Source organism: Centruroides vittatus, unplaced genomic scaffold (assembly GCF_030686945.1).
Source record: "Centruroides vittatus isolate TY-2023 unplaced genomic scaffold, ASM3068694v2 contig_854, whole genome shotgun sequence".
Taxonomy (NCBI): Eukaryota; Metazoa; Arthropoda; class Arachnida; order Scorpiones; family Buthidae; genus Centruroides; species Centruroides vittatus.
The window spans coordinates 3,814,074-3,840,729 of NW_027122558.1; the positions used below are offsets into that span (position 1 = coordinate 3,814,074).

Here is a 26,656-nt window from a genome sequence, read left to right on the forward strand (position 1 = left end):
AAAACAGACGATAGACCAGACGATGCAGTCAAGTGCTGACATCTGTTGTCAATAAATTCTATTTCGTACGGTTTTGAGTTATTTTCTATGTGAGACTTTTTTTATGCGGTCCCTGTTGACCGCATAAAAAAATTATTTTTTTAATTGTGTTGCGAAAACTATTATTTACAGCCATTCGTGAAGTTTCGTGAGATTTTTTTTAATGCGTTTTTTTAATGCGGTCCCTATCCCCCGCATAAAAACAGGTTTGACTGTACTTAATTCTTTTAAACATTGATTTCTATTCATTTTATATAGAAAATACAAACAGAAATATCCACAAGTTGTTGAATATAAACTCTGATGAACTATATTATTCCAGCAACAATTTTTAGAATTTTGTTTTATAAATTTTATAATTTTCGTTTTTGTCGGTTTCATTCCATAGCTATCATAGTAAAAACAAGTTTTTTCAGTAAAGAACACAGATACCCAATGACTTCCAGGCTTATTTTTTTCATCTAAATTAATTATAAATGATTTACGATTAGCAATGCAAATGGGTAATTCATCAGATGCAAAAACACCTCTGAAAGTCCTTTTTATTTTCGAATCACTTGAAGCCAGTCTCCATAAAGTAATGGTATTCATTAATAGTCCACAAACACAGTTCTTGAGTGATCAATTTCTAGAGTATTATTATATTTCAGCAAACAAATAACATTCACAGTTTCTAATATTGCAGTTGAAAATTTTAATTCGATTGTGATATTTCCTTGTTGATTAACATTTATATGCGATTCTGATGCAGAATGATCGGGAGTAAGATCGAAACAATATAAAGTATAGCCATCTTTATAATCGTCGTAAGATATATTTGTAAATTTATGATGGTTAATGCATCCTATATCTTCAAATAATGATATAAAATTTCTTGCATATATTTTATTTGTATAATCAGGAGTATATGGTTTTGGGGGAATCATTTGATTGTCTTTTAATAAACATATATAATTTAAATTGTAATTTTTAAAATTAAAAGGATTGTATTTTACATTTCCATTAAATGCTGAATTTAAAACTAAACCATTTGTAATTCTATAAGGTAACTGGCCAGGCCGGATGGCCGAGCGGTAAAGGTGGCAGCCTACCGCTCTGGGGGACCCGGGATCGAATCCGAACGGGTCGAATAATCCCCAGGAATTTTTCGGGGGGTGATCCGTTCGGATATGTCGGGCCCCGTCCCTCACCACCCGGTCGCCCATTGTGGGCCTGGCCGAACCCATAATGGGCCTACTAAAAGAGGCCCTCTTAGTGCCCACAGGGCAAAAAGAGTTATAAAAAAAAAAAAAAAAAAAAAAAAAAAGGTAACTGGCCAATAACAGCATTTGATATATTTGTAGACTGAATTCCACTACTTAAAGTAAAAACTTTAATATCTGTTCTGCAGAATGGCATTTTTATAATACCTGTTTGCAATGCTTTTTCTATTCCAATTTGAACTGATGAACTAACATCTACTTTATTAATTTTTAGAGATGCATTTTTAATAATGACTTTATAATTATCATTATTTGCCATTAAAGCAAAATTATCTTTTGATCTTTCTAATTTAATTCGTAAATCAACATTATTAATTAACAGTTTAGGTTGATGTGATAAATCAATATGAAGTCGTCTGACTAAATCTATTAGTCTACTTTGTTTACCAATATTAAATCTTTTAGCCATTCCTTCATTATTTTCTATGGAATCCATATGTTGTGCAGTATCTTTAAAAAATAATGCACTCGTTAAAAAGGTTTCTTGTGCTTCTTTTGAGTAAAATAATAAGGCCTCCAAAATTGCTCTGTAGGGATAATTAACCTGTGAAATTACTTGTTTGTCGTTTAGAAAAACACTGCATTGAGAGAACAAACTATTTAAAAAATAATTGACAGGAGCAACTTTTTCATCTACAGCGGTATCTGTTCCATTTTTCTTTACAATTTTTGCTTGAACATGTAGATAAATTGAATGTAGATCGATATAATTTTCACCAGAACCGGATACATAAAATTCAATTGGTGCTCGACTATCCGAAATTGTTGCGACAGGATGTACTATAACTTCTGATGTATTGTCAATAGCTAGTTGAGTTGAAACTGTACTGAATAAATCCAACTCACTTTTGGTGCATGGACAAGAGTGTGGATCCATTTTCTCACTCAGTAAATATATCTTTTAGTTTTCGCCTTTTATTCTGCGACTGAATTAATCTTTTCATTCGTTTTCTTTTTATACCAGATCCACCTTGTACTTTTTTAATTACATCATCTTTTATTTCGGAACCAATATCTTTTAAATGTGATTTTGTAGATTCTTTAAATGATTTCCCGCTAATTACATCCGATCCAACATTTGATGCAAAGTTTAATGCTTTTCGTCCTAGATATTTTCCTACTTTACTAAGAATAGGAATTGATTTACGAAATAAATCTCCAAAAAATCCATATCCTCGTTGTATTTGCTGTCCCGCAAAATAATTCCCTGTTCCTAATTGTCGTGTGAGAGGAAATCGTAACTCAGGTCTGTATATCGTTCCTCCCGCTTGATTACAGTAATAATTTATACAATCTTTAGGATCGAGCTTCATTTTGTACTTTCAAACATGAACTAATATTAACAAATAAGACTAAGCACTATTTATAACTGCTTAAAAGATAGAACTAATAATGTTTTTCCTCCAAAAAAGACAATTTCTTTTCCACCGGCAGTTCTCAACTCGATTTCAATAGTATCAATATAATTTTTCTTCAAAGGAAAATATAAAGGTGAGGGATAAACTTTAACTATTTGATCGGTCTTTTCTCCCATAACTGGTATAACTCTTAGAAGAGGAGCTGTTATATCCCCCACATGATGAGAAGCAACAATATTTGAATAAATAAAAATTTCTGAAATTCCTGCAGACAATTCAAGTGGATATTCACTTACATATTCGCCTGCTGAAAATTTCTGTGTTTTAAATCCTAATAAATCCTTTAATTCGTTTCCAAATTCAATCGTTATATTTTTAGGAACTTTTAAAATGATTTTGTTATTAGGCAGTAATCCTAATTTAATATATTTAAAAATTCCGAGAAATTTTTCAGCTGATGAATATAATCCAATAGGAATAAAAATTTTTTCTTCTACATCGATTTCTTCAACAACTTTTTTATTTCTTTCTATTAAAATTATAAATTGATCCTTGTAAAATACAGGATTTGATAGATATTCCTTAGACCCAGTCCGCAATATTAAATTTGAAGTGTCTTGTTTAAATATAATTTCTTTCAGTGGAAAATTTAATAAATAAAGTAATTTGTGAGCACTGTCTTTTGTAACATGCAACTCGAATCCCTCCTTCACATTTATTTTTACATCTTTATAATCCTTGTCTAAAACGAATTCTACCGAGTTAGAGCCAGTTAAGGAAACTATATTATTGTTTATCCAATCGAAAAGCGTCTCTCCTTCATTTTCTTTAGCTGTAGTTAGTGGAATCGTATATGTTTTATCTTCTATTTTTTCTCTTCTAATTTTATGCTTAGTAATAGTATAATCATTGTTATGATTAGATATGTTAAACCAGTTTCTAGGAATAATAACTTCGCTCAGACCGACTACCCATTTTCCATGTAAATCAATAGCCGGACTCATTTTCACAGTGAAATTAGACTGCTTATTTTCAGGAAATAAATCCATGCTAGCATTGCTTATCAGAGTTACAAAAAAGTCAGACTGCATCATTTTGTCACCTTCTGTAATTCTTCTGTATAAAATTTTCCTTCTAAAATTTCATTATTTAAATCTTTCAATATGTACGTCGGAGGATGAGATGAAAAACGATCGTGAATAACAAATATTTCTTTTGTCCAACCTGGTAGATATCCTCGACTAAATGTTTTACGTATTTTCGAGATTCGAACAAAATCACCAATATTAAATTTAAATGTATTCCCTCCTTTTATACCATACAACTTTTCGAAAATCATGCTATGATGTAGAGGGGTAACTTCTGACGGAGACATACCGATACTTCTATGAAAACTATTATTGTAACTTTTTACAATATCAGATAATTTATCGATATATTTAAAAGACTTACGATACGTAAATAATCTATATATTTTATTCCGCAGAGTTTTATTTAATCTTTCGACAACAGCTGCTTTTGTATCAGAATGAGTAGAATAATGATTAATTTTAAATTTTTTAAAAAGATTTTTTACTAATCTATTATAAAATTCTTTTCCTTTATCAGTTTGTAAATTTTTTGGAATGTTTTTTCTAAAAATGATTTCGAAAGCTTTAAAAACTGACTGAGGTTTTTTATCTTTTATTGGTTCTACATAGCAATACTTAGTAAATACATCGATTACAGTTAGTAAGTATTTTACTCCATTATTAAATCTAGAAAATTGTTTTAATACAATTAAATCGGCTTGCCATAAGTCATTAGGATAAAAACTTTTAGTTTTTCTTCGCGAATATTTAATTCTTACAGGTTTATGAAGTGTATAAGTCAGTTGAGAAGATAGCCATTTTTTAACAACAGATTGTGGTAAATTAGATTCTTTAACTAATTTACTTACACCACCAAAAGATGCTGGAGATTTAGGATTATAGTATATCGATTTTAAAAGTTTTTCCATTCGGAATTATTCTTCCTCTTCCTCTTAGATTTTTTCCACTGGTGAAATAGTCTTGGAGAGAAAATTTCTTCGGGAGTCTCGACTGATGCTGGTTGATACTGTGTTTTTTCAGCTAATGTTGTCAAACTTTTGTTTCCAATCCACTCTTTAGGAATGTTTATTTTCTTTAAACCGTCCCAAAATTCGTTAAAACCAACAGGAACTAATGCGGTTTTTCTATTTCTCATTACATACGAAATTAAGTCTACTATATGACTTCCAAAAATAGGTTTCCCATCGGTTGTTAATTCACCTTTAGAATTCCATCCGTAATGACTTTGATTCAACTTATCAATTAAATGTGGTATATATTTTTGATATAATTGTGGTACAGATAAAATTATTTGTTTAATAAATGCATCATCGACAGCTTTTTCTTCAGGTTGAGATTCCGTTTCTTCGATTTTGTCGGATACAACAGATACTCTAACAGGTTCTTTTGGCGCATGAACTGTTCTCTGATATCTCGAAATCAATTGACTTAATAATTTGACTTTACTATCATCAGATAAATCACCAGTCTCAAGTAATTCTTCGATATTATTACCAATTCTTATTTCAGGTTTTCGATATGCTGACAACAATTCAGGAGGGACAAGAGCCATTTGTTTCGCCATTAGATTCTTTTTCCTATTACTTTACCAATTAGTCCACCTGCCATAGACAATAACGGAGCCAGTAGAAGAGGAAGGAATCCACCAGATTGATTAACTAAAATTTTTTTCTTAGTATTTAAAGGAACATTTTTTTCACTTAATTTCCTGATAATTTTTTTATATTTTTGTAATTTACGAACATCGGCAGGTATATTTCCTCTCCGCAAATTATCGCATATTTCACACAAAACTTTAATTTGATCCGGAGTAGCTTCTTTCAATATTGCTTTTCGTTGAGAAGGAGTAGTCTTAGACAAAAGTGCTAACATATGATAATTTTTCTTTACGTTCTTCATTTTATTGGTAAGTATATCCAAAAAATACCTTGTTCGTCAGGAAAACACGAATCTCTCACAGAAAATTTCTTATTCGTTTTAGGATGAAAATCTAATAACAAATAACCAAATTCCTTTTCTGTCGCTTTTTTATATGCATCCATAAAAAAATCACATTTACCAGCAAAAGCTTGCCGTCCCAAACAACTTACTTGACTTTCATCGCGATTATTTTTAAATAATATCAAATAATGTGTGTTTAAAGTTATATCTCTCATAATTCTATTTTTTGGAAACAAATTTTGCATTATCACGATCACGCTTACATTATAATGATGAGACTCTGTTGTAAACAAAAATGCAGTTTTTGAACTGAGTTCATGCATCAAATCATCAATTATTATTAAATCCCATCCTTGCACGGATTCAGGTAAGCCATACATGAATGTAACATCTTTTTCCTCGTGAAAAAACGGTAAATATACGGAATAACACCATAGAACCTTTTTTAATGTCTTTTCATAAATTTTGTTACGAATAATTTTTCTCACTAATGTTGTCTTTCCGCATTGCGAAGGTCCGACGATTATACAGTTACTAGGATGTTTGAAATACATATTAATCAAACTTATAAGCTTTAGTAAATTTATAATGCTTTGATCCACAAATTATCTCCCTAAATATTAATATATTCTTTTTGTTCCTTTCTATATAAATTTCTTTCATAACTTCTGAACATTCCTCGAACGAATAATATAATTTATTACTAACTTCATAAATTCTTCCATTCTCGTCAACAATTATAAAACCAAATTTTCCATCTCCTTTCCATATTTCGTCGTTAACTTTAAAATAACGTAAAACAATAGGGAAATTATCAGGAATATCGAAAAAAAAATTATTTACCGCAGCAATACACGTATCTATAGACTTGTACAAACGAGGAGAAACAGAATAATTTCTATCACCGTCGTAAGTAATAATAAAACCATATCTCTCCATGATTGCAATTTTTAATCTTGGTATTAAAAATAAATTCTAACTTTCCTTAAAACTCAATTTATATCAAAAACCGACCAATCATATATCTTCTATAAAATAATTAATTTATAAAAACATTTAATAATTAATACAGAAACTTTGCCTTATTGTAATTAGAAAATTAATTTAATTCAAATTTGTGATCAGTATGTGTCATATTTATAAAAACATTTAATAATTAATACAGAAACTTTGCTTTAATGTTAAAATAAAATTAATTTAATAGGTGGTTGTCTCTTTAATCCGAAAACATTCGGTAGACTAACTTACAGCTGAACAGGCTTAAAACTTTTTTATTGGTTCTTCATCAAATGCATTTCGGACCAGTTTTATGAGTCCTGGTCCCTCATCAGTGCTACAGGAAATCAAAGGTTTTTTATTAACATGGGTGACGCGAGTACGTACATAATAAGATTTACAAAAATTCTTTAAAAAACATTTTAACTAAATACATTTTTTATACCTTTTTCGTATACTCTTTATTAACAATACATTGCTTACTGGTATCTGTTTTCATATTCGTTTTTTAATTCCTATTTTCCCTTGTATTTACAGTAGTACTATAATTATAAAGTTTTCTTATATTAAATCTTTTTCAAAGATCTGTGTAACTAATATAGAGTTTATTAGTATAGAGTACATACAGAGTTATTACGCCAAACTATGGTCGAAAATTTAAATCATAAATATATACTTAATAACTACCCCAAGCACTTATTAAATATCTGGCAAACACAATATTACAAACACAGGTTTAATATAAAATACAAGAAGGAAACCAACCATAAACCGTTCCCTTATATATCTAAACATATTTATGAAAAATTCTCTAAATCCCTAAAAAATGACAATATTGTTTTAGCCCCTTTGTTAACAAACAAAATATCGCAACAAATCTGTAATGTTAAAAAACCAAATAATAATAATATATGGGAAAAAACAGGAGTCGTTTATAAAATCAGCTGCAATTGTCAACACCCACAATATTACATAGGTGAAACTGGTCGTAAATTGGAATCACGGATCAATGAACATATGGCTGCCATCAGGTTGAAACATAACACCTCCCCTTGGTTTAACCACATAATAAACAATAGTTGCCAAATAGAAAAAAATAACACCAAAATTTTACATTCCGAGAAAAATATATATAAACGTAAGTTTAAAGAACACATAGAAATAAAAAAACATAGCAATAATAGTAACTTAGTGAATCTGTCAAATGGAATGCAAATCGACCAACAGTGGTATTATGTAATAGAGGGCGCAACAGACTAATAGTTTTATGTGTGGCACCCTACTGCAAAAACGTTCTAGTATTGTAAAAAGCGCAATGCTTTGCGAACAACCTTAAGTGTATATTGACAGGACCAAAATTTGCTGTAAAATGTTTAAAGTACATCCAAAAAAATAGTAAGTACGTATTTAATTTTAGAAAACTCTATATTAGTTACACAGATCTTTGAAAAAGATTTTATATAAGAAAACTTTATAATTATAGTACTACTGTAAATACAAGGGAAAATAGGAATTAAAAAACGAATATGAAAACAGATACCAGTAAGCAATGTATTGTTAATAAAGAGTATACGAAAAAGGTATAAAAAATGTATTTAGTTAAAACTGTTTTTTAAAGAATTTTTGTAAATCTTATTATGTACGTACTCGCGTCACCCATGTTAATAAAAAACCTTTGATTTCCTGTAGCACTGATGAGGGACCAGGACTCATAAAACTGGTCTGAAATGCATTTGATGAAGAACCAATAAAAAAGTTTTAAGCCTGTTCAGCTGTAAGTTAGTCTACCGAATGTTTTCGGATTAAAGAGACAACCACCTATTAAACATATATACAGCGACTAAACAAATTTAATTAAAATTAATTTAATTCAAATTTGTAATTAGAAAGTTAATTTTGTGATCAAAGCTTCCCAAACCACTACTACTTCTGTATTAGAACAAATTGTAAAAATTATTAATGCAAATTAATAATTAGAAAGAATATATTAAACTTTGTCTTTTTGTTATAACATTATTTCAAATAGTTGTGTTTTAATTTACTCGACAAATTTTTATTTTAAAAATTACCGGTGCAACTTATTTTCTAATAATAAAATATTATTTCAAATTGTCATGTTTTAAATTTACTGAAATGTTATTATAGCAAATATTCTCGACCGCGATATTTTTAAATTTAAGTAAAAATAAAAAGTAAATTTTTATTAGAAGTTCCAACACGATGAATTGTAAGTATATATCTTGTTGATATATTTTAAAAAGAAATTTAGTTACCAGCCTGCAAAAATTGAATCATTTTAACTTACTCAATAAATTTTTATCCATTTAATAATTAATACGGAAACTTTACCTTATTGTCGAAATAAAATGAATTTAATTCAAATTTATAAAAACATTTAATAATTAATTTAAATTTGTGATCAGTATGTCTCATGAAATTAATTTTGTGATCAGTGCTACTCAAACCACTACTACTTACATGTGAAAAAAAAACGATAAGATTGCTATTGTATATTCGAATAATTCGGTGGCGGAAGGAATGTTTTCAATCAGCCAAATTATATAGGCATTGGCACGTGCGGTTTACAGAGCACCAACCTCACCCGGTTTAGCTGGTAGAAGTAACACACGCGTAAAGCATCCAATTTTATATCCTCGACCGGTTCTGGGCTGTTAGCCGCCTGCCTGCTAGATATTCGGCAGCCCTCGCCCGATTACGCGAATCGTGAGTAGACTAGATCAACGGCGGGCAACCCCCGGCCCTCGGGCCAGCTACGGTTCGCGAAAAGTTTCTATCCGGCCCGCGAGATCTTTAATAGATTACTAAATTGGAAAAATAACTAATTAATAGTTATTTTTCCAATTCTTTGTAATTTTCGAAAACGATAAGAGAAATAAATGTAGTAATTTACTTTTTATTTATTTATTTCGTATTTGCAGACTAAAACAATTACGAGTCACAAGAAGGCGTCGATTAACTACTACGGCCCGCGGAAAAAACGTAAAATTTATTCTGGCCCGTGTTATAAAAAAGGTTGCCCACCCTAGACTAGATTTATAACTTAACCCAACCGATAGGATTTTACTGGCATGTTTTTATGATAGTTCTGTATAGTTGACGGGAGTTTAAAAAAATCCATTAAAACATTTGATATATTTATTCTGCGTTTATTCTGCTCTCCCATCTTATATTATTTACGGATTTCAATGTTAAACCGGTGATATTACGATTATAGTATGTCCCATCTGTAAGGGAATGCAGAAAAAACGTGTACAATTCTTGTATAATGTTAAAAAATTAACTGTTACTTTGGCAGCATTATTTACAACCAAATTTAATGAATGAGACGTACAAGGTACAGAAAAAGCTCTAGAATTTATTTTCCTTAAATTTACGATTTATATATCCGTTGTCATAAAAATTTCTTTCCACTTCTTTTCCAAGACTACAGATATTTAAGTACAAAGTAACTGGTTTCGACTTATTTCTACTAAAAAGTAATTAAATAATTAAGCGATTAAGGAATGGGGACATAAATAAAACTCTGCCGAAAGAGCCCGAATTTTACTTAAACAAAAGCTGAACCGAACCAATTACTAGCTGAGTACAGTGGGGAACTGATTTCCGTGTACACCTGGTATTAAAACGAATTAGTCAGAAAACAAATGACTATTAAGTTTAACATATTTTTACAGCTATGGTGAGAAGCGTTTAAAATTTACAACAGCCCTGTCGCGTCCTTTGAGATATACTAGTGATGCGACAAAAGAGTCATTTGACATTGACCGGTATCGGCACCCTCGGGATTTGGCAACCTGCGTGCATGCACATGCCGCACACCTACCAAAACGTCTCCGATTCCATTTATTAGCCACTGGTAGGGAGCTATTTCACTAAGTGGATTGTTTTAAGATTTAAAAAGTAAAGAATATTTTATTTTTATGTACGTTTCTTCACAAAGTTATATTTAATTATAAGTTTCTTTAAAAGTATATTCGTACAATTGAAGAATTTTTTGTACTAGGCATGTATATTCGTCACACATTTTTTTTACCAAGTAAGTTTTTTTAATAATTTTAATTTTAGCTTTTATATCGTGGCTAGTGATTAAAAAATTTATTTTTAAAGAGTTTTGGCTCGAGACCGTATAATGAAAAAGAAAACATTATTAAAAGAGAAAGACTAATGCCTAAATTAAATATAAATAGGTCGACAATAAAATTTCGACATTTTGACGATAAAATTTATGACGAATGACGATTCTTTCGTAAAATTGAAGCAGTTTGGAAATCAAAATAGAATAGAATTTAACATCGGTAGACAATATAAAATAAATATTGAAAATTATAACGAGATAACTACGATTAATAGATATATCTAAATTAATAGATGTTATATGTTTTTTCTCAAAGCGAGAATTGGCATTTAGCAAGCATAAAAAATTTATTGAATCTAATAAGAAAGTTCAATATAATTACCTCTGTTATTTATTAAGTACGTCGGATAATCTATTAAAAATACATTTAAAGAAGTATACGGTTTTTACCGGCTTATCGAACAAACGAATACGAACGGCCCTGACGCCCAATTAATTGATTGCCCCTGTAATTCGGCTTCTTACGGAAACACAGCTTCCCTATCATCAAATGTCACGGCATGCCACTGGATCTGAAGTTAGAAAACCCGTATCTAAAAACCAATTTCTAATGACTTTTAACAAATGAGGCGCATCTGGAAAATAGTATATATTATTTTCATTAGATGCACGTATAAATTTAGTATCGAATATATTTACTCCTAATTCCTTTCATAATCCTATATTTTGTCCACCACAGTCACCAACAACAGTAACAACAGTATATCCTGCATCAAAAGTTTTGAAATAACAGTAAATAAAAGTTTTTTTCTTTCATTTTAACATCAAAATCCAAGTAAACTGGTTGTTTCCACCATGCAAATAGTCCTCTTGCCATTATTACTAAGACTTAATTATTGGGTCCAATAAATTTATCCCTCACTTTATCATGTTCATATATACGCTTTACCCGAAATATCAGTAAAACTGCAGGTAATGGGATATTCATTTGATTTCTTAAGTATAAATATGATCTTACGCTTAAATATCTCAAAGTAAATGCCAAATTCATATTCTCTTTCTTCCATTTAATTTTCTTTTTTCTCTCCAGCAGATTATATATTTGTGTTTCTGTAAAGGTACCTTTCAATATTGATATAACAAAATCTTTTTATTTTTTTCAATTTTTCGTGTTCTTTTTGAACGATGACAGTTTTACTTTTCCACAATTTCAGATTTCTTCGGATCGCTCGCATTCTTATCTCAATATGTTTAATCTTCATTTTTAAAATAGAATTTTCATGTTTTAATTTAAAATTAAGATCTAAAGCTTTACAATTGTTACATTTGTTAAGAGATTCTTCTGGTTAATCCTGTTTATTTACAGCTAAAAGTTTTTCTATCAGGTTTTTTCTATTTCTTTTCAAGAAAGTACTGTCAAACCTGTTTTTGTGCGGGGGATAGGGACCGCATAAAAGAAAATGCATGAAATAAAATCGCGCGAGACTTCACGTGTGGCTATAAAAAATAGTTTTCTCAACATCATTAAAAAAAATATTTTTTTAATGCGGTGAATAGGGACCGCATAAAAAAAGTCTCACGTAGAAAATAACTCAAAACCGTACGAAATAACTAGGAATTGCTTTTTTAACTCCTTGGGCCTTTTTCTGCAACACCTAACGGGAAAAAATCCTCTAAGAATTTTAATTTTTATATTAATTAATTATTTCCACTTAAATACGAATCAAACATTAAAAAGTTAAAAATAATCGTTAAATAATGATTTTATTTGATAAATATAGCTGCAGGAAGTGTTATTTCATTTAACAAGGTGTGAAATTTCACACCTGCAGTCTAAAGCTGGAGGGGAGCTAACTTACCGCATCTGTTCAAATATAACATAATACAGTCAAACCTGTTTTTATGCGCTCTTTTTATGTGCGATTTTTATTTGTGCGATTTTTTTAATGCGAATTTTTAATTTGTGCGGTATAGTTGGCGACTAGTCTCGTGCGATTCGTCATGTCTCACGTTGACTTATTATAGCTAAATAAACTTATTATAGCATAAATGCACTAATTATAGTAATATTATTGCATGAATATGCGAAAAATGAAATAATTTACTTTTTAAGTCAACAAAACACCACCTGGACAAAAATATGTAAAACAGACGATAGACCAGACGATGCAGTCAAGTGCTGACATCTGTTGTCAATAAATTCTATTTCGTACGGTTTTGAGTTATTTTCTATGTGAGACTTTTTTTATGCGGTCCCTGTTGACCGCATAAAAAAATTATTTTTTTAATTGTGTTGCGAAAACTATCATTTACAGCCATTCGTGAAGTTTCGTGAGATTTTTTTTTTAATGCGTTTTTTTTAATGCGGTCCCTATCCCCCGCATAAAAACAGGTTTGACTGTATTTATGGTTTTTATGCTATTAAAATAAGAGGGGACCGAAATAAACGTATGAGAAAAAAATTTTCTGAATAAAAAATAAAAAAACCTGCTGATGTCATAGAAAACAACCAATAGAGTTTTAAAAAATTTTACAGGAGTCAATTATGTTCCAATTTGATTGAAATTTTCATATACCGCACAAAAAAAATCGCACAGAAAAAGACCGCACAAAAACAGGTTTGACTGTATTTTTTCTTCCATTTGACTGCTTAATATTTTCATTTCTATAATTCCTAAATTTACTGTCGGTAATGAAGTTTTCTTTAGTTTAGGTCTTGCCAATAAACCTAATAATTCGGCTTTTAAATTTTCTCAAAATCATTTTCTGCGAAATGATCGGAGCAAACGTGACAAGAATCGGGATTAAATTTGTCTTTTCTTTTACAATTATGGATCCATTTTCTTATTATTGGATTTTTAGGAAATGTAAAATAACTACCTTTCATGTTTAATAAGTGTTTTACAATAGCTGTTATTACAAGTTGCAACAGCACATGCTGCTCCCAGCATCTAATAATAATAATAATAATAATAATAAAATTTAGGTATTTTTTTTATTTTCTCAAATAAATCTAATCGAGATACATTCTGAAGTGGTAAAAAGTAGTATTAACTTTTCTTACATAAAAATTATTAAACAAATGAATAACACCGCTACATCTATGCATTTTACGTAAACATGCATATTTTAAAAAGTTATATTAATGAATAATAAACAAGATTTCTTTTTTACATCTCGAGTTATCTTAAAAGTGTTACCATCCTGTTTCGGGGCCAGCTTATTATTTTTAGTCGTCGTTTCATCGTGCAGATACTATTTTTATACACGCAGAAAACTATTCTTAGTATTTTAAAGTATTTTAGTAATAAATATATTTTATCCGTAACCATATTCTGTAATTTCTACAGAACGAAGAGTAAAGTCAACAACAGAATATCAAACGGTTCCAGGAACACTTTTGTTACTTCCGTACAATTTTTATCGATATAATTATCGACACAATTATGTTTAATAATAGTAATAATGATAGATATATTTTCCTTCGAAGATTATGAGTCTAAAATCGCTAAACAAAGTAACAAAAATAGTAAAATTTCAAAATTTTCTTCTTTCGCTTACTGTGGTGAAGCAGTCGCACGACACTGATCGACTACGGATGACGTATATCCGGAATCTGGCAGGAAGTGGCTGAATGGGCTGAATGAGCTAACCTTATAGGGTGCGTTCTTTTATTCCTCCGCGTAACTCTGCGCGAGCGACATTCGTTTAAAAATTCCTGCCGAACGCGTTCCTAAATTCCGGTCGGAGTGCGCGCCTTCGAACGGCAAAAACGGGCGCTTGTAGCAGTAGTTTACGGTGGAAAGCAACATGGCATCTTCCATGGCTCAGATAGTTTCGTTTCCGGCTCCATTATGTGGTTTTATGAATGAAAATTTAGAAATTGTGAAAGCTCGAGTTAGTGCACGCGGTGATGTGTCTTTACGAATTTTTTTCGTGGCTATTTTGAATGCACTTTCAACAAGTAATCCATTTTATGGTTAAATTTTACAATCGGGACCCTTCTTTTGCCTTTAAAAGCTCATATTTTAGAATTATTGATTCCTCCATCACGATACTATCGATAGTGCGGGCGCCGCCATCTTTCTTTCTTTCACCGTCGTTCCTAAATGTCTACAAACAGCGGCGCAGTCCCGTAGTAGCGGAGACGCAGAGCGACCGCTATAAAAGAACGCACCCATACAGTCAAACTTGTTTCTGTGTGGTCTTTTTCTGTGTGATTTTTTTTTGTGCGGTATATGAATATTTCAATCAAATTGAAACATAATTGACTCCTGTAAAATTTTTAAAAACTCTATTGGATATTTTCTATGACATCAGCAGGTTTTTTCATTTTTTATTCAGTAAAATATTTTTCTCATATGTTTTTTTCGGTCTCCTCTCATTTTAATAGCATAAAAATCATAAATATTATGTTATATTTGAACAGATGCAGTGAGTTAGCTCCCTTCCAGCTTTAGACTGGGAGTGTGAAAATTCACTTCTTGTTAAATGAAATAAAACTTCCTGCAGCTATATTTATCAAATAAAATCATTATTTAACGATTATTTTCAACTTTTTATTGTTAAATTCGTATTTAAGTGAAAATAATTAATTAATATAAAAAATAAAATTCTTAGAGGATTTTTTCCCTATTACGGATTGCAGAAAAAGGCCCAAGGAGTTAAAAAAGCAATTCCTAGTTATTTCGTACGGTTTTCAATAATTTTCTACGTGAGACTTCTCTTTTATGCGGTCCCTATCCACCGCACAAAAACAGGTTTGACTGTATTCTAGGACCTTGTTGTCACGTGACGATAAAGCGCTCTCTTACTGGACAATTTAAATTAAACCGACCAGTTCATTTCGATTAATGGCGTGTTCGAACAAGTTGTAATTTCGGCCATCTTGAAAGAATAATGAATTTTAAAACAAGAAAAATTTCTATTTTTAGATTAAAATTATAAATGAACCATGCTCAACCACAAATACTCGACATTTCAAAATTTTTCGGCAATATTCTACAAAAAGTTTTCAGTTTTATATTCAGTTTTCTATAGAAAGGCCTCTCTATTAAAAACTGGTCGCGATTTAGATGTGTAAAGAAAACCCGGAAAACTCCACGTAGCCAGCCCATTGGTTAGGGCCTAACGGTTAGGCCCAAACCAGTGGCGTAGCTAGAAAAGAGCGGCGAGAGCGGCCCCCACCTGGTGTCACCCGTTTAGGGATGACACCCGACCGTAAAAAAAAAATAAAAATTAAACAAACCATCACAATATTTTTCAACGATAAAGAACTCAGACTTGAAGCCATTTTAACCAAGTTATCTATGTTTAATAACTTAATTTATTAATTGTGATAATTTATAAATGCACATATGCTACAAAATAAATAATTACTCCAGATTAAAATGTTTACAAGGGGCAGTTATGCAATCACTAGTTTTGCTAATTTTTATAGGTGGCAGTACTAATGTATGGTTATGATTTATTTTGTAAATCTAAACTTACACGTCACGACATCGCATATTCGATATAGCGTTCGAGTTGCTCAAGTGCAAAGATAAAATGATTCAATAGTGTTCTATAAAAAAGTTAAAAATGGTGACACCACGATATCCGCACCGAGTGCCACCCATGCTAGCTACGCCGCTGGCCTAAACCCACTTCCAACACTCAGTATTTGGTGATTTCATCTACTCCGTCACTGATGGAAATCTTTCAGATGCCATTAATAATTATATCATCTTCATAATTTTTCGTATTATTTAAAAGTTCCATTAAATATACTTATTCTCCATATCTTTATGGAAATTCTTTAGATCCCAGATGAGCTTGCCAACTCTCAAAGAATTGAATCTGGGAGTTTTCATTTCCAGAGTAAAAAAGTTTGGGAGATTTCCATTCATAATATTGCTGATAGTAAATATCAGCAATATCAAAATACTGTCGCCTATTCTTCAGTGTGTTTTAATATATACTCCCAAAAGTTGGTGGTCTTGTAAAGCAAGTATGGAAAGAATAAGACCCAATTCGGAATCTCAATCCGACTAAAATATTTTGCCAAATTTCGGGAGAGTTGGTGATCCTTCTCATAGATGGTTTATTGGCGTTATATCAACTAATCCGCTAATGCATAAAACGCACGTGTCGCAAATATTAACAGCTTTCTGGTTAAGAGTAAGGGCAAGCTCTTGCCTAGAATCCTTGGTCATTGCACACATGTATTAATATATGTAGTGCTCAATTCCATCACGGCAATTACAGATGGTACAGATGTCCGTTGCCGATTTGCCAATCCTGCAGGTAGGCCCCAAATCTCCCATGCCCCGTGAAGAATTGGGTGGTTTCGAAGTTCGATTCATCCAATAGTGAAAGAAATAGTCATGAATAGATGGAAAGAAGTTCCTGGCAAAGTCATTGTAGCTATCCCATCTCTGCTGCCAGAGATCCAAGACGTAGTTTCACTATTGGAGCTTAAGCAGAGTGGCATAAAGCACTGAATACTTTAAAGGGCCGGTGGTACCGGTTGTTGCAGACTCTCTGGCAAGTAGGTCTGCACGCTCATTACCTAGGACACCCTGTGACCCCTCACCCATTCGAGAGAATACGAATTCTGAGCTCAGGATACATGGTTAAGAATCTTTCTAGCCAGAAGGTAAAGGTTATTGGCATTCCTGAGTGCGTTGATTGCTGAAGCACTATCAGAGCAGATGGTAACTCTACTTCCGGTAAGATTGGCTTCACAACAATAACAGCCATGTAAATGGCACAGAGTTCTACCTGGAATATAGAGCAGTCAGGATGAAGAGTGCCAGCGTTCTGATAAAAATTTCCTTTTTATTGGCAAAAACGACAAAGGCCGAGCCCGTGCTCGTCGAATTCTTTGAATCATCAGTGAAAATTGTATAATCAGCAGAAACTGTAAAAAATGTGTCAAACTCACGTCTCAATGCTGGATGAGGGAGGGTGGTAAACAGGACATCTGTCTCATAGTGCCTTCAGCATAGGAGGTAGGGTTCGCAATGCCTTTGCTAACATGATAACTACTAGCAATGTGCTTCAAATGAAGATTCATAGGTGGTTTCCTACTGATGTTTTGAAGTGAATAATTCGACATTCATAGCATATGAGATAATGGAAATGAAGACCACATTGTAAATACAGCTGAGGGCAGCATGATTTAGCCCCCAGTGATTTTTAGCAATTCTTTGTAAGTTATTGAAAATAAGAGTGGTTATATCAGTAATTTGATAGATGTGGAGACTCCAAGACAGTTTATGCTCAAAAACAACACCCAGAAACTTGAAGTGAGGGACAATGCAAATGAATCGACCTTGCAACCTGATGCATGGAGTGCGAGAGTAAAGATGGAGAGTATGGGTTAATGAAGACGACACTTTTGGTCTTGTTGGAATTAAACCAGAGCTTATTGCATCTGTCTTACTCCCTGACCGCAGGAAGGACTACGGCAGTTTTAGTCTCGAGCTCACGCTTTGACTTGCCAAGAATAAGAAGAAAAGCATCATCAGCATAAACATCCAGAGTATAAACATGCTCTGCAGAGTCAATGTAAAGAAAGTCATTAAAAAGGATACACCACAAGAGTAGGTCACAACAGAACCCTGAGAGAAGCCACGCTCCAAATGATGAGAAAAAGTGTTAGGACCTGACCTTAAGATGGTCTCTCTGTTGGAGAGGAAATCTATGGTTAGCTGGCAGAAGTAAGCTGGACACCCGAAAAACACCATAACTTAAGCAGAAATTGTGAAGATAAAAGAGGTGTCTCAGTAATGTTGTCAGGTCTGGGTGCTTTATCACGTTGCCAAACTTGCTTGGTCGACCTAGTCTCCACATTTGTCGCTTATCGAGCATTTGTGGCATCAGTCCGAAAACCGGACGTGGCCATCTCGAGTGTAAACGATTTGGAACGGCAGTTTCGATAATAAATCTATCCTAGAATAGCAAATAATTTCCATATGTTTCCCTGCCTGACCATTCATCCAAGCAAGAAAAAGTCCTACAAACTATTATTTAATGGACCGTTCTACACGAAATTGTCCCATTGCTGTACTATTATCACCACTTATTACTATCGTTATTACGGTTTCACTAACAAATTTTATAAAAATTTAATTATTTCAATGACATTACAATAAAATTAATCAATTAACTGCATTATAAACGATCCATAAAGAAATTCAACTAATAGTTTTTATAAGAATTGACTGAATGTTTCTGTGTTTATGAGTAAAGATAAATGATGGATAAAACGAAAACAAATAGAAAAACTACAGAGGACATTATTATTTTGAATTAAAAATATGATTAAAAATTGCAGCTCGGAATTTCCTAATTTTGTGTTAGTGCATCAATAAGTGATATTTTTCTGCAGCTTTGGTTTTTTTCCTCAATGCTTTTCAGATTTAAGAGACTGGAGAATATCGAGTACAGAGATTCGGCCATCTGAAAAAAAGAAAAAGAATTGAAATACAGTAGAGCATCGATTATCCGACCCCCCGATTAACCGACTTATCGGTTAACCGACCGCGTTCTAGTCGGCAAGTTCAAATGTCCGCTAGTGATGTAGCGCTACAATATTTGGTTATGTCTTGGCTACTTTAATATTATTTTTGTTAAAGTTTTGCATGTTTTAGCTGGCAGCACTGGCTCGACCATGAAAGGGAGGCTAGTATTTAAACCAGGCCTAATACACTATACTAATAATGTATTTTTGATACTTTTCGGTTATCCGACTTTTCAGTTATCCGACCAACCCCGGTCCCCAATTGAGTCGGATAATCGATGCTCTACTGTATTATACCACAACACACTAAAATATCAAAATATTTAATACTTTAAGTTGTACTAAATAAATAAAACCGTTTTCTGTTTTTTCGACTTAAAGTGTTACTCTTGAACATGATGTCACAAGATAATTTCTTTAAAACCCCATTAACGAGTTGCATTACGAAAAAGATTAAGGGTGTAATTTTCAGCAGCATTTAAAATCGCGCCATTCGTTATGACATTTTATTATTAATAACTTTATATATTTTTTATTATTATAAAATGACACATAGCTTAATTTTGAAGATAGAATGGGATTTATAAAAATTATAAACGCTAATATCGAGTAAAATTGTCGTTAAGTCCGATCCTACCCGAGATATGACAAATGACTCCTTTTATCTTTGCACCCCGTCGAATTTTAACCATGAAAGTTTAACAGCGTCAGACATCCTAATACACCATCCTCCATGCAGAATTTCAGAAAATTTCGACTAAAAGCACAGGAGTTATTAAGCTTCAATGAAGGCGAACAAAATCGTGCCCCACCTCCCGCTACGAATGAACATCAATATACACAGAAAAAGCCCACGAATTTTTTGCATTTCTCGACTTTTTAAAATCCCCTGAGTGCAAGAGGGTGAAAATCTAACGAAGGGTATTTTTGCCCGATCGTCATGCTTTCCCGTGTTATATATAACAGTCGGAAAGGTAAAAATTCACAAAATTCCCAGAACCTTACCCGTTGGCATTTTGTTGGTAGGGCACCAATTTGCGACCGTCTACCAGTATATCATTGGCCATTGAAAGAAGGAATAATAGAATATTTTAATATAGAATATTTTAATAGAATAGTTTAATGTTTCTCTACCACGAGGCATAAAATTACTTTCTGTAAAGTTTAAAGGTTTTACCTTGATGGGAAATTTCTTTGTTACGTCGAAGAAGCCTTCCATTGAAATCGTTAAAGAAGCTTTTCCGAATCTCTTCATGAAATTCAAAATCTGTTCAAACAAATCATTTGCGTGAATTGTCTAATCTGACACAATAACTAATTGTCAAAAAATGAATTTAATTCCTGAAATATAATTATAATTTTATAATAAATACAAGGCGCGTTTCTAAATTATAAACGAAATCATTTCAATTGAAAAAATGATATTAAAATCTTGTACAGTATTTTGATTTCAGAAGCCATAAAAACCACTAACATTGACAGTCCATCAAAATTATCCGAAAACAGAAACTTAAAATTATTAAAGAAAGCTCTAATAATGGTATTACCTTGAAATTATTGTCATCACATTCAGACAATCTGTAAGAAAATCCTATGACGAATTTTTAAGACAAACGATTATAGTGTAATGAAAGACCAAGCAATTTCATCTGTTACTAATAAGACTATCAGATTGAAATGGCTAAAGAAATGATATCCTATAAGAGGGTTGTCCAACTGTTTTCCTAACGGGCCAAATTAGAAATTTACATATATTCAGCGGGCCAAAAAGGTACTTTATATAAATATATGGTTTTAAAAAGTTCAAAATGTGAGTATCAAATTTTAATAACAAATATATATAATTACAAAAAAATACCGTATAACTGACTGTAAATAAATTATACTCACACAAAATAAGAATAATTTAAATACGATTTTTGATATTGCTTTCCTTTTATACTATTTTTAATATCTGCTTTTATGGTATTAATCTTAATTCTAAGAATGTTAGGTTGAGTAATTCCCATTTAACTATTTCTTTCAGCAATTTTGATGTTTTTCGTGCACGAAAAGAATTATTTACAGCAGTATGAACTACTCCACATGCATAACAGCAGTTTTCTAGCACCAATTACGTCATTACGACATCAAAGTCTGTCTAGTGAAACGCAGTGGCGTAGAGTGGGTGTCAGCCGCCCGGGGCAGAGGAAAATTTCGCCGCTCCCTTATTTAGGTATTTTTACAATATATTATTATTTATTGTGAAATTCTACCGTCCCCTAAAAGTGCCGCCCGGGCCGGCCGCCCCTGCCGCCCCCACTACGCTACGCCACTGGTGAAACGTGAATAATTTTTACGACATAATTTACTAAAATAAATGAATATGTATCTAAAAAATTAGAGTGCAGTGGGCCGCAGATTGGACATTCCTGACTTAGAACACAGATGGAAACAGATTGTGTGGTTAATGTTACCTTAGGTAGCCAAGATGGCGGCTCGTCTTTGATTCCAGCAAGGAAACAGTGGGACGCACGTTCTAACCTAACCTAACCTATTCTAATAAATTACCATAATTATTAGCAACCAAATTATTAGAATTGGTTAGGTTAGGTTACAACGTGCGTCCCACTGTTTTCTTGCTGGAATCAAAGACGAGCCACCATTTTGGCTATCTAAGGTAACATTAACCGATTGTGTGTACTAATGAAATTAGTACACACAATTGCACGGTTTACATGATCTGCAATATTGCTACGATGTAAGTAGTTAAGAACAAATGTATTCTAAGAGGTAGCAATGAGGTAATAGTGTTACATATTGACAGGAGTTAAACCTAATGTTGCTTTCGTTAATGGTAAAATGAATGATATTGCTTATAAGCTCTTCCATTTGGTAAAATAATTGGAAGCGCTTATTAAATGTTTGACAACACAATATTTCAATCTCTACAGCAAGAAAGAACGTGAGAAATGTTGCCACGATAATATTTTGAAGTTATCATATCTTATGTTAAGATGATTAATAAAACGTAACTTTATTGCTTCTTATAACGAGTTTATAATTTTTGGACATTTCATATTTACTGTATTCATAAAAATTTTGTGTTTGCTAATAACTATTTTTGAATTGCATTGTTTTTTATAATAACTAATATTCAGATGTGTATGGAATAGATATATTAACGTTTTACATCGTTTAAATAATAGGGAATAATATACAAAGCTTTACTGAATCATGCACGCATTTGGCTTACTTTCAGCTTGTGTTCAAGCTCCAAATTACAGTCTGCGAATTTTCGAATTTCTTGGAAGCCATTTTGCATCTGAAATATATATTAATTTATTAAAAACTGAACGTCTATTATCTAAGAAGTTTTGAAGATACTTACTGCGGCAACACATGAAGAAAATAAATAGGCGAGTACAAGAGAAGTGGCCATGAAAATCAAAGTAGAGATAGAAGAAACTACCGTGACAATTTCATGCACTTTTACGAATAAAGCATTGTAAAAGAATAAACAGGTCACCAACATGTTAATAAAGTAATCCAGCAGCAAAGCAGGGCCGTAGATATTGTTTATGTGATTTAAAAACAACCACAATTGGTCGTGACAAAGGATTACAGATTCTATTTGAGGAAACAAATTTCTCTTATTCTTGTTAATTAATAAAAGTTCTTTGGATAAACTCAAAAATCCAGGTTTTTCTATTTCAAAAACTATAGCAAGGATAGGCCAAATATAGTTTTGTCCAGCAGCGAAATACATCCAAGACATATCCATTACAACGTTGCAGAATAATGCTTCATTACGTGAGTAATATCCTCTTTTGAAAGCAATATAGAATAGAATAAGAACTATAATTAATATGAGTACAGAGAGAAAGGAAGTGAAGAAAACCATACACTTGGACATTGATTTTAATCGATAATTTATTTTTTCTTTATCCGAGAAAGATATATTTCTTAATTTAATTGTTGTTTTCATTTTTCTCCGTTTCATCGAACTGTACATTATCACATACATCATCATGCAACTAGTAATTGTTAATATGATAATAGTTGTGTCGCCTCCAACTACTTTGAATACTTCAGCGCAAGGAACCCACTCGTGTATTACTGGAATGTTGGAGAGAATCAATACAGATAAATTAAAAAAAGAAATATATTCTACCATTTCGAAATAGAAGGCTTTCACCAACTTGACCAGAAAATTGCTTCTATGCGAACACCGGCAATTGCATTCTAAGAAAGGATCCACACCAGACACTAAGGCCATGGATAGCATCGGTCGGAGATAACATCTCAAACACAATTCAATCTCTTGTACCATATTTATTTTTTACTAAAATTAAATACTAGCCACAGGTATTTAAATATAATGTGAATAAATGAGTTTGATAATATTCTTATATACAACGTTTCTTTCAAAATTATAACTTGCTCATACGAGTTAATAGAAATTCAAAGTTGTACATTGCATAGATTCTGATTCTTTCGTTCACTGTCGTATATGCGTTTAAGAGTATTGATATAACATATGGTGCTTATATAATAATAATCATAAATTTATTTGGAGTCTTTGGAGTTTTCATATAAATGGATGGAATAAGACAAATTCCATTATTGGTATTAAAATTCGGAATTATTGGTTATTGGAAATATTGAAATTGATGCGTACGAATATACCTTTTTATACGCATGACTCCATTTGTTCGACTTTAATATTCTCTTGCAACATTTATGTAAATATGTAAACAAAGGTATGAGAAATCTTAGAAATAGCCATAAAGTTCGAAGTTTCCAGAATAAATCGTCAATGACATGTAAGATTTACGAAATGAAAAGAATTTTCGCTTTGGAAATGATTCCTTGCGATTCGAGTTATTAAAGAATGAAGGACGTCGCATGGAGTTATGTTTGTAAACAAACGATAAAATTTCTAAAAGAGATCTCTTTTAGTAATTCAATTGTTCATTTGTTACTACAATGAATGTCTTAAATCGCAGAATACACACAACTATAATCGGTTACAAATCGGTAACAAATTATGCCGAAATCCGACATGTTTGCTGAATTCAAATATACAAATATTAAGAAACATCTTAACATTTGTATATTTGAATTCAGCAAACATGGCGGATTTTGGCATAATTTGTAAATCGCTCGAGCAATTCTAAGATAATTCGTATCCCAAAAACTCTCCCGGACCTATAAACCACACCCATTTTAGGTGCTCCTTCGGATATACTTTTCCGCATGATTTGAACGAGCGTTTTTGGAATACATCGCCGTTTTATACGTATTTTTATATAGATGTAAGAGAATTAATATTTTTAAAATATTTATTTATGTAGGAGAATCGATATTTGAAAGTTTTATATATATTTTTAATATAAGAGTATTTTTAATATATATATATCTTATATATAAAATTCTCGTGTCACAATGTTAGTTACCGTACTCCTCCGAAACGGCTTTACCGATTTTTACCAAATTTGATATGCATATTCAGTAGGTCTGAGAATCGGCTACTATCTATTTTTCATACCCCTACACCATCTCCCCCCTTTCAAAAATATATTTATATATAAATTAAGGCTTTTATGTCCAACAGATGGCGCTACCTTCCGACGAACTAAGTTTGCTTTTCTGTCAGGCATTATGCTTTTCTGTGAGAATGGACTGAAGCAGATCATTTTCTATCTATCTATATAAATAATATATAACGTTCGTTTGTTCTTTTCTATGTTGTTTATATTAGTTTTAGTTTACGTTGTTTAGCATCGCGCGTGAGTTCTTTTGTATTTTATTTAAATTTGAAATTGGTTATTCGGAACAGTATTCGAATGTTGTTAGCCTGACGATGGCCATGGAATGGGCCGAAAACGTTTGTTTATGATTAAAGTTAAAGGTTCTCAGCATCAAGGTGTTGTTGTCTTACAGTGTAATAGAGTCTGAGTGAGGTTAGGAGAATAACTATTAATTATTCCTATTTTATTAAAATTATTACTTAATATAAATATTAATATAAATAAAATATAACGTTCGTTTGTTCCTACCGATTCCTTTGAAATTTTGACACAACGTTGCATTCGAATACGCACGTGTTTTTATATAATATACATGTCGAAATTCCCCCCAGTGGGGGGAGATGGACGGGATTAAGGCTTACCGTGAAGAACTCGGCTTCTATTATACTATTTTACATGCGTTTTTTGCGTTTTTAATTGCGTTTTAATAGGTTACGTCAACAGAATATACACTAAAAAGGGATTTTTCGATATTCCCCAGCGGGAAAAGTGACGGGATTAAGGCTTACTGTGAAGAACTCGGCGTTTATTATACTATTTTAGATGCGTTTTTGATTGCGTTTTAATAGGGTACGTCAAGAGAATATACACTAAGAAGGAATTTTTTGAAATTTCCCCCACGGGGGAAGTGTTACACATTTATAATAGATACATTTTGAGCCACAACAACGCGTGGCCGGGTCAGCTAGTATATATATATATAGACGGCCGGATGGCCGAGCGGTCAAGGTGGCAGCCTACCGCTCTGGGGGACCCGGTATCGAATCCGAACGGGTCGAATAATCCCCAGGAATTTTTCGGGGTGGTCCGTTCGGATATGTTGGGCCCCGTCCCTCGCCACCCGGTCGCCCCATTGTGGGCCTGGCCGAACCCATAATGGGCCTACTGAAAGAGGCCCTCTTAGTGCCCACAGGGCGGAAAGAGTTAAAATATATATATATATATATATTATATATGATAGGCTATAATATATTATATCATATATGATAGATTATGATATATTATATTATATATGATAGATTATGATATATTATATTATATATGATAGATTATGATATATTATATTATATATGATAGATTATGATATATTATATTATATATGATAGATTATGATATTATATTATATATGATAGATTATGATATTATTATATTATATATGATATATATATGAGATTTTAATATATAAGAGTATTTTATGTATATAAAAGAATCGATATTTTTAGAGTTTTATATATATTTAAGAGAACAAATATATAAGTTTAATATTTAACCCTGCGTGATTTGCTAGGAATTGTTCTCTTACTTAGGTCGCATGGGTCTTTCAGATTCGCTATTTTTATTTCGAAATTAATAAATTTTATCTATCGCATAGAAAAACTGCAATTTTTCCGTTTAATTTTACGCTTTGTTTTGTATCTAGTAGTATAAATTACTTCTGTTTTTACAAAATTGTCTTTTCAATATTTATTTTCACGTAATTTGATGAAAAAAACACAAAATAATAAACATCAAATTTCAATTCGCTGTAAGTTATCTGACGTTTCACCGATCGTCATCGGGTTTGTTTGCAAATGG

General features: G+C 32.0%; 1 protein-coding gene across 1 annotated transcript; it reads right to left on the reverse strand.

Annotated features, from left to right (window-relative positions):
• Positions 1–629: 629 nt before the first annotated feature.
• On the reverse strand, positions 630–2,178 carry LOC136982541 (uncharacterized protein F54H12.2-like). The gene is made up of 2 exons (XM_067279035.1): positions 1,449–2,178; positions 630–973 (listed from the first exon to the last, which is right to left on the reverse strand). The coding sequence occupies exons 1-2, from the start codon at positions 2,176–2,178 to the stop codon at positions 630–632; spliced, it is 1,074 nt and encodes a 357-aa protein (XP_067135136.1).
• Between the last annotated feature and the right edge of the window lie 24,478 nt (positions 2,179–26,656).

What these genes read in the sequence shown, in the direction of transcription:
- LOC136982541 (XM_067279035.1), bottom strand. Translation starts at nt 2,178, where the DNA reads ATGGATCCACACTCTTGTCCATGCACCAAAAGTGAGTTGGATTTATTC. An exon ending in AGAAAAAGCATTGCAAACAG is followed by an intron (nt 974 to 1,448) that starts GTATTATAAAAA and finishes GTTTATTAAAAG; the next exon opens with ACAATCAAATGATTCCCCCA.